At 43.2% G+C, this 14,278-nt stretch overlaps 1 protein-coding gene across 2 annotated transcripts in view; it reads left to right on the top strand.

Annotated features, from left to right (window-relative positions):
- The window catches only part of APLP1 (amyloid beta precursor like protein 1), a 244,753-nt gene that overhangs the window by 131,653 nt on the left and 98,822 nt on the right, over nucleotides 1-14,278 (top strand). For both annotated transcript variants that reach the window (XM_086929990.1, XM_086929991.1), the window contains exons 3-4: nucleotides 796-925; nucleotides 12,278-12,390. In XM_086929990.1, the coding sequence (XP_086786116.1) occupies nucleotides 796-925; nucleotides 12,278-12,390 (243 nt within the window). The remainder of the gene's footprint in view (nucleotides 1-795; nucleotides 926-12,277; nucleotides 12,391-14,278) is intronic.

The raw sequence follows: 14,278 nt of genomic DNA, 5'->3' as shown, positions 1-14,278 counted from the left end.
TTTGCTCCACAGCAAACATGTTAAAGCTTTTTATGGAGGACAGTATTTGAATCTACAATAATTTCCATCTGCACATCTATTCTTACTCCTAAATTACTAGTATATTTGTGGTTGCAGGGCTCTTAAGGTCCCTGATCGGCAGGTTCATTGGGCCCTTATTAGACTCAAGGGATGTCCAGACAGAATGTCCATTGGAGCTCTGTTCTGAAGGTTCCTGGTGAGATAGTTAATGGAGATGCATGGCGATTTAGACCAGGAGTTCCTAGGTCCAAAGATTTAGGGATCCTTCATTGGAGGGTTCTGCGGGTCCCAGAGCCCAACTTATGGCTGACTGGTCAGAAGTCCCAGGTCAACAGTATTCTAGGTCCAGGATTGATGAGGGTCCCAGGTTTGAGGGTCCCTTGGTTCCCAGGTCATGGGATCAATATGATCCCAGGTTTCATGATGAAGGGCCTTGGTTACAGCATTGATGAGGTGTCCATTCAGAGGATTGGTGGAGACCCAGGTGGGGAGAGAGGTGATGAGTTTTTCTTGTTTTTTAAGCATACTTTGCTGCTCACCAGGGATTGAAGGGTGAGGGGAAATGTGTTTTTCGCTTTAATATTAAGTTTCATTTGTGATGTCCATCCATACAGCACGCATCACTCTCACTTTCTAATACCATATCCTAAATGTGTTACTTTTCTGTATCCCACTGTCTGAAGATGCCCATGTTGACCCCCACCTCCCTCTCCTCCTCCTCTGGCTCACTTGGTTGCTTGGATTCTGATTGAAATTTTCTTTGCCCTTCTCTAGGTCTATCCTGACCTCCAGATTACCAGCGTGGCTGAGTCCGCTCAACCAGTCACCATCAGCAACTGGTGCAAGAATGGGAGGTCAAAGTGCAGAGTTCGCCAGCATATCGTGGTCCCATACAAGTGTTTGGGTGAGTAATGCTGCTGGTATAGAAGGTACCTGGGTGCCAAACGGGTAGTATGGATAAGGTAAGGGATCATTCAGGGGGTTCAGAATCCTCACACATCAGCATGCCCTGGATAGTTTGTTTCAGTCAACTGGGAGGACCTGTGAATCAAGAAGAGCCATTGTTTTTGCTTTTCGTGCTTGAAGCAAATCTTGATCATGCTTGCGACTAATGTGGACGAGACAATTCATGGTTCACTGTTATGTGCGAGATACACTTTCGATTGATTCTCTGCAGTTTAAACCGCTTTTATTAGTCAGACCTCCACTGCCATGTAATTATACTTCTACAGTCCATTACCACCAAATGCTCTTTTTCCGTCAAATGCTAGAAATTCACATTTTTGGACTTCGCCACTTTTGCATATTTCCAATGGTACTTGGCCACAGATAGCAGCTGCCATTTTATATCTGAGAGGGAGATTTTCATTTGTGGCATTATCTGCCTATGTGAGAATGTCTATGGATGAAGTTAAGATGAATAGATCAGTAAAGCTTTAAAGATTTGCCAAACATAGATGGAATAGTTTGGGTACAATATTAAGTCTCCCAGTATTTTTGTTTAAACTTGAAGCCATGTCATTTTTTTAAGTAGGCTCAACCCCTACAAATTTTTGCCAGAGCGCCTCCTTCTCACCATTAATGCAAACACTCTCTCCAACCCTTTACTTCTGGTTTGAATCCATTGGCGACGAATCTTTTATTCCGAAGAAAATATTTTTGGAATTATTCTGTTAAAGAATTTGTCTGCACAAGTCAGAAACCATTTTTTTAATATGTAAAGAGCTCGAATTGTTTGATAGGAGTTGTTGATCCAGTCCAATTTGAAATCCTGTGTTTGTAATAGTTAACACAAAATATAAGCATCACAATGCAATAAAAAGATAAGAACCAGATAAACCACCAATATCCAGCGTGAGAGAACCTAAAATATCTGAGAATAGGACAACTTTAGTGGCCGATACAGAATTGGCCAAACTACCTGGGTATTTGAAGGATGAGAATCGTTGAAGGCTGGAGCGAAAATGGAGGCACAATGGATGAATGCTGATTTCAGAATTTAGGTCAAGCAAGATTAAGATAGACTGAAAGATATATAGTAAATTGGCACTTTCTACTAAAGACAGCGAAGCTTGGCACAGTTAGATAATATTGGCACACTGTACCTCTAGATAGGAATTCCAGGAAGTTTTAACATCAATGCGTCCTAAAATAACTAAAATCTAATCAAATGTGTTATAAAAAAACAAAACATCAATGCGTCCTAGGGTCTGCCTTAGGAACAGGTGTTTTATGAAAGCAAAAGTCATAGGGCCATATGTATCAAGATACCAATTAGCGATTCTGTAATAGCGATTTTTAAGAAATCGCTATTTCAGAATCGCTAATTGGTATGTATCAAGAAAATCGCAATTTTTTAGAGATTTCTTGATATTCCTTAATTGCGAATTCGCAATTAAGTAATACTTTCCCATTCATTTCTATGGGCCTCCTGGCCCATAGGCAGGAATGGGAATTTATTCTCAATTTGCGATTCGCAATTTGCTAATCGCAAATTGAAAATAATTTCAAGGGTGCAGGGGTGTACAAAGGACAATCTGTTGCACCCCTGAAATAAGTATGGGTGCACATGTGGTGCACATACATGCCCTAAGGGCATGTATGTGCGTCACATGGCACTTTGAAAAATGCTGAAATGTGCATTTTTCAAGGAAATCGCAACTTACCACCAACTAGAAGTTGGTGGTAATTTGCAATTCCTTAAGGGCATTTTGGATTTTTTTTTTTGCTTAATACATTGCAAAATAAGGAATCGCAAAATTTGCGATTCCTTAAATGCAATCGCAAAATAAGGAATCGCAAATTTTGCGATTCCTTATTTTGCACCCAAATTCTTTCATACATACCATTTTGCGAAAATGAGTTCGCAAACGCCGAAATTCTGTGAAAGTCTTGCATTTAGTCTTAAATCATTAATTGAAACCCTTCCTCCTGAACCTCTGCATACAATTACAATAAATACTAATCTACTGCCTGCAAGGCTTAATTTATTGCTTTGCTGCAGCGGGGGTGTTTCAAGATGTGCTACCATAAATGTCTGCAGATACATTTCATATAGATCTACATACCTCCTCAATCTGATTGAAGATATTTGCAACTTTTGAATAATACATATGTTCTTATCTGTAGAGCATTACCTTCATAAGTTGTGAGTTTATTCCATGTAAACCTTGTGTGAAAATCAAGTGGAGAAAGCAGAGTGCAAAGCGTCATATATGTTAGACACAAAATGTATACCAATGAGCAACGTATGTTGTAAAAATTAAGGTTTAAACTTTGAGGTTTTGTAGTTGAGTTAAGGTCATGAACAGCAATTGCTCTAAGGTAGAAATAGCCAATGTAAATCCTAAGTAGTTGATCTGAGCAATTGCCAGGATTTCAGCCCTCTTAATATTGTTAAGCCTTCTTCAGGGCACATGTTTTCATTATACTAATGATTATCACACCTCAGTCTTGGAGTACTTAGTGAAGACTTATTGAAGCTCGGCTGCAGGAATCTATCTGGGGCAGGAGGTGACATTAGTGGTGCTGCTCATGTGCAGACTCCAAACATATCCTGCAGGCATCTTTCCTGACTGCGAAAAGTTCTAGCTTCTGCTACAAAGTGCAAAGCAAAATCCTGCTACAAAATGGGTCAAAGGCCATGGGTATCACCAAAGGGGCAATGGAACTTTGATGGCACTTCTGCAAATCCCATGTTGTTTAAATAAAAAAATCAAAATAATTTACCTATCTTCAATAGCAATGTTTTTGTGGCCATCGCATCATGCAAACAAACACCCTTTCCGTTGTTTTCATCAACAAGTACCAATTTGTAAATTACATGATGTGCATGCAAAGAAATGGCTCTAATGTGTGACCTCTTGCCCAATCGCTGTGAAAGTATTGCAGTGGCTCTCCCAGACGGGTATCACATTTGAAAATTAGATAGACGACACAGGATGCGAGGGGAAGTAGCCATAATTTATAAAGATCCCATCAGTGTTTCATCTTAGACCAATTATGCAATGATATCATGGAAACCTTGGTCTTCAGAATTGACTTACACCCTCAACTCAGTTGGAAAGGAGCTCTTGTATACAGACCCCCAGGACCTTACTCTAACTTTGTCACACAATTGATGGAATTTTTCTCCCCACATGCCATCTCGACTTGAAACTTCTTACTCTTAGGAGACTTCAACGTGCATAGCGAAAACCTTGCCAATCAGGAGGCATCCTCCCTTCTGTCTGACCTGTCAACACTTGATCTAGTTAAGATCAACGACGAGCCCACTGACACAGCAGGGCACACGCCAGATCTAATTTTAACAAATTCCCCCAACATCTTTTGTGGAACAACCCGAGCTTTGACTTGGTCCGTCCATTCATTGATCGAATTCCAAATCAGGGGCACAAAGGAACTTACTATTCCCAAACCATAACCCAAAGGGTGGTACAGACAGAAACTAATGCCCAACCAGTTTCAAGATATGTTTACACCACCACAGAATCTTGATTCTGACAGTGTGGAAAAGCGCTTAACAGCCTTCAATGACCATATGGAAACCACTGTCAACTGCCTAGATCCCTTAAAACAGTGTCCAATATCTGCCAAATGAAGCCAGACATCATGGTACCGAAAAAAGCCTTTGCAAAAAACTAGAACGCCTTTGGCGCTCTACTCACGATCTTCAAGACAAAGAAAGATTTAAACTAGCTCAGACCCAATATCACAAAATCCTGAAATCTGTGCGTAAAGTGTTTATCGTGTCGCAACTAAAACAAGCAGGTAACACCCCTAGAACGCTCTATCAGATTTTCAAAACTTTTACTAATCCTAAGGCCTGCGACACCGAAGAAGTCCCAAAAACAATATAGCATCCCATCCCACCTAGAAAATCGAAACAATTTACAGCACAATCGCCTCATCCAGGGACCTTCAGAAAGGCATTAAAATGAAAATAGAATATCCCCAATCCACATCAAAATCTGCAACTCTAGAGAATTTTCCGACACTTACTCCAGAAAAGGTAGAATCTCTCTTAAAAATAGTTAAATCGGGGTCCCCACTGGACCTCAGTCCTGCCAAAACCACCTCCCTACTATCCAAGCAGCTTGCCGCCTCCATCTGCTCAATTTTGAACAGCTCCATGAAGGATGGCAGACTCCCTCTGGAGTGGAAAGCCGATTGTCCCCATTAGAAAAAATCTGAAAGCCCCTTCTGACGATGTAACCAACTATTGCCCATCTATCTCCTCCCCCTACAGAGTAAACTGGTAGAAAAACATACCAATAAGATCTTATCTGAATTTATAGAATCCTCTTACTGCCTCGATCCTTCTCAGTCGGGGTTCCGACCCAGATATAGTACAGAGTAATCACTGAAGATCAGCTCAATTTAATAATAGACAAGCCACCACGTCATCTGTGTTCTTCCCAAACTCCTTCAGTCTAAAAATATAATCAACATTAACTTTTTTCACGGTCTCTGGGAAAACCATGCAAAACAATCTCTGAACGCAACAATGCAGGATATATTGGGTGCACTACATAAATAATGTTGTTATTGGGTTTAATAATAAGATCATGATCACATTAGCACACAGTGGCATCTCTACTTGTAATTTTTAGGGGGAAGGAAACAAGAGGTCACGGATAAAACATGCGGATCCACCCACAACAGGCAATCGTGAAGACTGTGGACAAGTGTGTAATGGACTGGGGAAGGGGGCACTCTAGGTGGGGTGCCCTGTTTGAGTCCTTCCATAAAAGCCTTGATGACAGGGATTCTACACAATGAAGAGTGTTCCTGATCTGCATATAAGCTATTACAGCGGCATATGGAAATGTAAGCTAAACCGGAGTATTGGAAATGCTCTCCCTTTCCTGAAAGTGAAGCATTTGTGGTGATGGGCACCTGCGCAATGGGGTCCATGAAAGGCCAGTGAAGAGTGATGGGTGACGGTCCGCGTCAACACTAGGTCTTCCTACTGACCCTCCATCTATGACGATTGTGCCAATTGGCACTGTAGAAGAGGATGCATGTGCCGTCTGGCTGTGAGATAACAATCTAGCTGAAAGAGCTAGCACTCCCTGAATGCCTGCTCTCTGGGTTGGCTGGGGTACACTTTGCCTGGTAACTGAGTTGAGAAAGGCCCCAAAGAAGAGCTGAATCTGAAGGGCTTGAGAGGGAATCTGGTAAGATTTATGGTAAATCCCAGCCTGTCATGGAGGGAAATAGTGGCCTTGGTGAGTGTCAGATCGAGTGCAGTCACAAAGTCACATTGCTGCAGTTACGGGATGACCTCCTGCAGCTCAGTCAGGTGGAAGTGTTCTGAGAGAATGTACTTGTTGAGGGGCCAGAGGTCTAGAATGGTCTTAGGGATCCATCCTTTTTGGGGACTAAAAATTATAGAGATTGAACCCCTCTCTGTCATGCTGTGATGGTACTGGCTCTATGGTGACCTTGCAGATGGGTGCGTCAAAAGGTGTGTTTGTGGTGTGATATATTTGATGGTGTTGAGCTGAGTTTGTTGCAGTAAAAGTGGGTAAGAACCCACCGGTTGAAGGTGATTTCTTCCCAGCACGGGAAAAGCCTCGAAGGCACCCCCAGACAGGTTTTGTGTGTTCGGGGAGTTTGAGAGGCAAGTAACAGCCGTGGATAGTAGCTTTAGAGATTAGCTTCCCCTTATGGAATAACTCCCCTTCCCCCACTTCCTGTGCTCTGTCGTAGTGGGGGAAGCGAAGGCCTACAGAATTGGCAATGCACTATAGGTGCGCAGCATGTACTGCAGCCTTTTTAACCACATCATCAACCCGCTTGCTTTTCTTATCCAGAGGGGGCCGTCACCCTTGGCCTGTGCTGCTGCTCGCTTATTTTTTGATCAGGAATAACTGTGGCACCATTTGACAAATCTTCACAAAACTTTCTAACAAAAGTTCAGCACCTAAGATCCTGGAAAGTTTTAGGGTGATCTGACAGGCAGAGCCTGAGAAAAATGAGGGGTGGGGATGGCAGGAATCCCAAATCAATTTCCCCATACAATTTCTATGGGGATTTTTAACAGTGCTACAGCTAAAACAACTGAATGGAATTGCACAAAATTTGCCAAAAATCTATATCTCTACCCGGAAAGTGTGTTTTTGTGATTTGGTGTGGAACACTTGAGAAATTAGGGATATATACCCTATCTATCTATCTATCTATCTATCTATCTATCTATCTATCTATCTATCTATCTATATATCTATCTATATATCTATGCATTTTGGGTAGATAGGTGACTCACAGGAGTGACGAGGCAAGCAACTTCAAATAACAGAGCTATCCGTTTGGACGAGGGAGCTTTCCCCCCTTCAGACACCTAACTCCCACAAGTTCCGTGGGAGCTCAAGCTCTGGCTGGCCAAAATATGAAGAGAAATGTTGCGGCTGCCCTTACAGGACATAGGTACTCATTCCCTGTGTCCTGAAAATACGAAAATAATGGGGCAGGGTAGGGGGACCATAACACCCTGTACCTTTTTTCGTGGGAGGGAGGGGATTCAAGTGTCCAACAGGATCTAAAAACAATCAAATAAAATAAAATATCTAGTGGGGTGAGTGTCCCTTGGGGCAGGCCAGACACAGTGGCCAACCCCAATTTTGTGCGAAGTACGAGCTGCCCTGTGCAGTTGGACGCAGGTCTGCGGTCAACTGCACACCGCATGGCCAAAGGCTATGCAAGGCGGGGCAGATGGCCACCCACGGGGTTGTATGTAGGGCCTGGCCTACAGGCAATCCTGCCACATGCAGAGCCTTCTGCATAATTTATTTTTGCATAATTACACAACTGTGGGAAAACGATGCGTAAATATGCAAAATGAGCACTCCGCACTGTATTTTAGCATGAAATGCATCCTCTATTGCACTCCGGATGCAAAAATGTATTTTGCATGAAAACAATGGTGCAAAGAAAAGCACTGCTACCATCCGTCAATTATGCATTGTATTTCCGTTGTTCTTCTAAAATGAAGAAGTAAAGAAATGAAACAGACCCTATTGAAGGAGAACAAGGTCAATTAAAGGACTTACCCACCATCAAAAAAGCATACATAGGGACACATTTATCAGTTTTTACTCAGTACAAGGCAGCAAGCCACCTTGCTGTGCTGACCTGCATGAAAGGGCAGGAATGCGACGTATTTAACATCTTACAGTGCCGTCCTATCGTTTCCATACGCTGGCATACTCTTGCCTGCCTAGCACCAACGCAGGCACCCTTGCTCCTTGATGCAAGGGTGCCTGCATTGTAAGCAGAATTGTTTTTGTGAAGGGAGGGGCCCCTTTCTGCACAATAACAATCCTATCGGGCATTTTCCTCCTACTTTGTGTGCTGCATAATTCGGCACACATAGAAAGTGTTAAAACTAGTAGATATCAAGATATTTCTCATCGTTGTTCCTCACCAGGGGAAGCGTAGCATTTTGATGCATTCCCAGGCCTACCAGTAATGGTAAATCTGGCAATGCACCAGAATCCATGGGTGAATGTGTGGGAATGCCCACGCTCCACTTACGGAACACCTCTTTGACGCAGAGTAACGCAACTCCGTAATTTCCGTTGTGTTGCTCTAGATTTATCACGCCATTCAGGGCCACACGAGGCGGCCTTGCACGGCTTGATAAATCTGACTTTGATGTGTTGTCAGCCTTGCACCCCCTTGTGTGGCACAAGATTTATGCAATAACAATGATAAAGATTGTTTTCTGGTGGATGTGCATGTGATCTGGAAAAATGCCACATAACAAGCAATACAGCCAACAACTCAAGTGGGCTAACCCACTGTAGGATGCTGTACACTATAAAAAGTGGAAGCAGAAAGTTGATGACACTCGAGCAGACCAATGGCAGAACAGAGCTGACCCAACATTCCTCTGTGGATGGATATGCATGTATTTCTATGACTTTTTATACTACAGTATGACAGACATCTAAGTCCGGCACGCCCTCCTAATAGTCTAGCAAATCCAGCCAGTATTTGTCGTAGATGGTAACCAACAGCGAAAGCTTTGCCTATAACTGTAATCCGAGATTAGGTGTAAAATAAAATACTTGTGTGCAGCAGGGTTTCCCAAGCTGTGGGTGGTGACCTACTGGTGGGGCGCAAGCTGATTTTTGGTGGTTTGGAAATGTCCAAGAATTATATAAAGGTGCCTTTTATTTCTGTGTGTATGTTTTCTCGTTTGTGGTGCTTCAAAGATAGCGGTCAATGTCAAATTGCCGCTTATTCTTTTTTACATGGTAATTTATGCTATTTTTTTCTTTCTCTGACTGCAAAGTGGGAGGGGCTTTTAAAGTGAATTATGTGACAATCTTCCTGGAGTACAGAAAGTGTGAAAGGAAAGGATGTAGAAGTCATTTGTTTGCAGCATACAACAAAATGTACTTACCTCTAAATGAACTATATGCATTCAGGAAGTAGGAAAGCAAAAATGAAGAACATTTTTTGGTAATTCTGAAGTTTGGTGGAAACAGAGATTTTAATAGAATCAAATCAAGACACTTTACTTGGTGATGCACAAATTACAAATATTCACAGAAACCCGATTTCCACACTTTTTCATTCATGCGTAATATATTTGTATCAATAAAAGTGCATATTTGTTCAAAATAGTTACTATTTCAATGGGAAGTGTGCTATCTGTAAATTACAGTGCACTACCTTCAGCTACATTAAAAAATCACCTGTCTCATGTCTCAAAAAGGTAGGTAGGTAGGTCTCAAAAGTTTCTTGTTGTGGTGCTAAAACGTTTAGGAAGAACTGGTCTACAGGCTTCGACCATGATTTAGCACACTGATACTAATCCACCTTTAAAGTCAGATAAGCTTCAAAATATGCTTCTCACAATAAATAAGATGTGTCTACTGCCTTTGTTGTAACTGTTCACAATAAACAGATCAGAACTATGGAGTCTGACATAACTGTAGCCAAAATACCTGTCTGGCATATGTCCTTTATCATTGGCTTATTACCATAACCAACCCAGGCCTACTGTATCGCACTTATGCCTCGCCACAAGACCGCCCTCAGGCAAACCATCAGAAAAGTACAAACACATAAACTAAAAACTAAGAGTTAACAAAACAAGGTACAACCCCTCTTAAAAGAGCCTTACACAAATGATCATAGTGCAGATCTTTTGGCCCCAGAAAGAAGGCAAAGGAGATGACGGCAAATCTTGCCTCCTATCTTTTTTTGGGGAGGAGTTTTATATAGCGCAAACTTGACCCAATGGTATCCGAGTGCTTTACATGAGTACCAGTTGCATTACTGACAGATTCATTTTTGTTAGGCACGGGAAATTAAGTGATTTGGCCAGAATTGCAGGATGGGGAACGTCCCTGCCGAGACCCGAATCCAGCTCCCCAGCTTTGAGGTTGACCGCTCTAACTGGTAGGCCACATCCTCTCCCCATTTCTTCCTCTGGAAGATTCCAAGAAACACAGTGCCTGCTACATTCTTTAACACAGAGTGATAACAAGTCACCCATGAAGGCCGACTAGCTTTAACAAAATATGTTAATTATAAATGCCCGCCCCACTTCCTTTTTCGTAACTTTTCATAATAAATAGGCCAGTCCTATACGCTTGAGTTTTGGCTTTTCACCACTACCAACTTAGTACTGCTGTAACGAGCATAAACTTTCCCATAAGGAAAAGAGTGCAATACAAACGCTCTTTTTCAGTGGAAGTTCACAACTTCTATCCAATCAAATGCTGTGCTTAAGCGAATTAAATATGTGGGTGGGGCCAAAAGCATGTCTCTCAGTAGTACTTCCTAAATTTCTTTTTCTGTTGATCACTGTCAAGTGAGAGCTAAAAAACATTTCACACGCACTCCAGACATATTTTAATAGCATTTGTTCAAGGGGGCCTTCACTTTAACTATGCTTATTCTGGTCTCCATTATAATTTCACATCAGGGTACATCCCACAGATGAGATGGTGCAAAGTAAAGATGGCCTTTTCACTTCCCCAGAGAGTGCACAGTGCTTAGATTGAAATTCCTTGTGATAATGAGCATAGCCGCTACAGAACTCCCTCAGAGGCAGTCTTCAGTGCCTCATGGGGGCTACGGTTAACCTCCCCACTGCAGCCTGTCAGATGAATATTCGGGCGATTTCCATTGTTTGCTGTAACCCACCTACCCCTTCCTTGAGGGGGAGGGTTTAGATGCCCTTCCCAGTTATAAGATAAGTTAGTTACTCTCATAGACTTTGGGAAGAAAACCAAAAGCTTCGAGCTGTCGTTTAGTCCAATCCACAAGAGCGTGTGTGTTTTCTTTCCCTGACCCACTCAGTGTCTCTGTGGTCTATTTTTGTCTCAGAGAGTGCATGGTGTATTTTCGGCGCACAGTAAGTGTGTGCTCTGTTTTCTTCCTACAGTCAAATGAGTGAGTATTGTGTTTTCTGTGTCCTCCCCGCGGGCGGTTACGTGAGTGCGTGTCCTCTTGTCTCTCTCACAGTCAGTGAGCGTGTGGCTTCTTACTCTCCGCCTCATAGGCAGTGTAGACTGTTCATTACTCACAGTTAATATGAATTGACTTTTCTCTCCACTGTTATTGAGTGTATGGTCTGACATATATCCATGCTCAGAGTAAATTGCCATTTTCTCCATAGTTTAGCTTGTTAATTTGTTTTCTCCCCACAGTCAGTGAGTGCATGGTCTATTTCCTGGCCATGGTTAGTGAGTAATTGACTGTTTTCTGGCCGCAGTCATTGAGTCATTGGTCTATTTTCTTACCATGGTCAGTGAGTACTTGTCTATTTCCTCATCGCAGTCAGTGAACACATTGGTCTATTTTCTTGCCATAATCAGTGAGTAATTGTCTATTTCCTCATCGCAGTCAGTGAACACATTGGTCTATTTTCTTGCCATAATCAGTGAGTAATTGTCTATTTCCTCATCGCAGTCAGTGAGCGCATGGTCTGTTTTCTTGCCGTAGTCGGTGAGTAATTGTCTATTTCCTCATCGCAGGCAGTGAGCGCATTGTCTATTTTCTTGCCATAGTTGGTGAGTCATTGTCTATTTCCTCATCACAGGCAGTGAGAGCATGGTCTATTTTCTCCCCACTGTCAGCAAACTGTGTATTATTTTCCTGAGTCTGGGAGCATATGGTCTGTTTTCTCCACATTCAGGGTTGGTTTTATCTGTGTTTTCACCAGCAGTCCGCGAGTATATGCTCAGCTTTAACTCCACAGTCATTAATTATTTGGTCTGTTTTCTCTTCACAGTTGACCAGTACGTGAGCGAGGCACTTTTAGTTCCCGATAAGTGCAAGTTCCTCCACCAGGAGAAGATGGACGTATGTGAGACCCATATGTTCTGGCAGAGTGTCGCACGAGAAGTAAGTACCAGCTGGCTATGGGTGCAGAGAAGTAAGGACAATCCTGGTACTAACTGAGGAGAAGGAAGTGCAAGGCTCGTGATGAGCGGGGAAAGATGTACGACCGAGCGGTATGTAGTGAGGGAAGCGGGTGGCACTGAGATGGTGGCAGAGGTGAGGTCAAAGCCAGCAACGGGTTGGCCAAGGGAGAACAATGCTGGCACAGTTTGTGGAGAACAAAAAGTGTGTCTGTTGGCATTGATGTCTTTTGCTTGGCTTTATGGAACTGTGGCACCCTGCCCTTGTATGTTTATGAAAGCTCTCTGTTTTTTAACCCCCAGGGAGCTCAAGAGTCATGTCCCACTGCAGGCCCTCCTGTGAGAATGATTGAGGCATCAGATCTGGGCTCTGATGTCTAAAGAGTACCGAGAGTGCAGACCTCATTGTGAAAGGGGTTCCTGCCCTCTCTACCCAGGCTGAAGGAGACTGACCGAGATGGCAGCATAATCTCCAGTCAGGGGCACAGACCTCTTGGCATGTATCACTGTGATTAACTTCCTACCAGGTGTTAATGTGTAAAATCTGGATCGGCTCCCAAAACTGGGACTTTTTGCCTTCGTCTTGTCTGGGACATGCATGAAGAGTACTTGCACCAATGTGTCGAGTTTACTCTATGCGCTTGAACTGGTGAACCTCGCATGCAAGTGCTGTACAAGATGGTGTTCTCCAATTTGCTGAGCTGGTGCTGTCTGTTTGTGAACATAGATGCCAGCATGTACACATCTCCTGTACCCCTCCCTAGATAAACCAGGTAATCCTGGTGGGGGTGGGGAGTTATTCAGCGTGTCTTTTGCAACCCTTTGCTTTGAATGCCTTGCTTTTAAAGTAAGAGGCCAGAATGAAAGCCATCCACCCCATTTCCTGTGCTTGAACATCATTCCCTTGTGCACTGGCCTTCCTGTCTGGAACCATTCCATATGTACCTAAGCCAGCGTAACACTGGCTTTGGCAAGGACAGCAGGCAGCATGCCTAGGATACTGGGCATTAGACAGTGAACCTGGAAGCTAGGTCTGGTGGCTCAGTGGACTAATGCATCCATCGCAGGTGTCTGTATTCAATGTCATGGTCACAGGTTCAAATCCTGGCACGTCCTCTCAGTTTTTCATCCATCTGAGGTCGATAAAATGAGTACCATTGAGTTAGGTAACAATAAACATCTGGTATTCAGCGCCAAGATAGCTCCGGGTGAATATGCGCTGTACAAATACACATGTTATGCCCCACACTGCAGCATTACAGGACCCTCAAGAAATTCACAAGAAGCAGCCCTTCTGATTGGCCAGACCTGGCCGCCATGGAAGGTTAAGTACTAGAATTCTTTGCTCATTGAGTCATTTGATGGATTCCACTTATTACCAAAGTGGTCCTATACACCAGTGTTGGAGAGTAGAGACAGAAGAGTCAGGAGGGAACTGCCGCAGGGCTGGCCCTTTCCATGCCAACTGGGCATAGGTCTCCTCTGTCTTTGAAGACACCCTGCTTGCTGCGTCAGTGGAAATTAGAAATCACCTTCTTGTGATCAGAATCTCTAGTAGAGGTAGTCCGTCCTCATCCGGGACGTGTTAATTGAATTATTTTAGCTGTTGCAGTTCCAGGATTTTCACTCAATAAAAGATTCCCTTGTCTATGCTAGTGGTCAACTAGCCATTGGACTCTCAAATCCCTGTTGAGGGTTCCTGACCTGCACACGAGGTTGTCCCACACTACGAGAAAATTGTGATCTTAGCCAGCGATTCATGAGTTTCTGGGTTCTGTAAAGCAACCAGAATTTGGCACCCTAGCCTACCAGACAACCCGGTCTCCAATCCTAAGGCCATTCACCATTGGACTCCGGATTCTAGTCAACTC

Source organism: Lissotriton vulgaris, chromosome 7 (assembly GCF_964263255.1).
Source record: "Lissotriton vulgaris chromosome 7, aLisVul1.2, whole genome shotgun sequence".
NCBI classification, from domain to species: Eukaryota; Metazoa; Chordata; class Amphibia; order Caudata; family Salamandridae; genus Lissotriton; species Lissotriton vulgaris.
The sequence above is the reverse complement of the archived record's forward strand: the minus strand, read 5'-3'. Positions and strand labels throughout refer to the sequence as shown.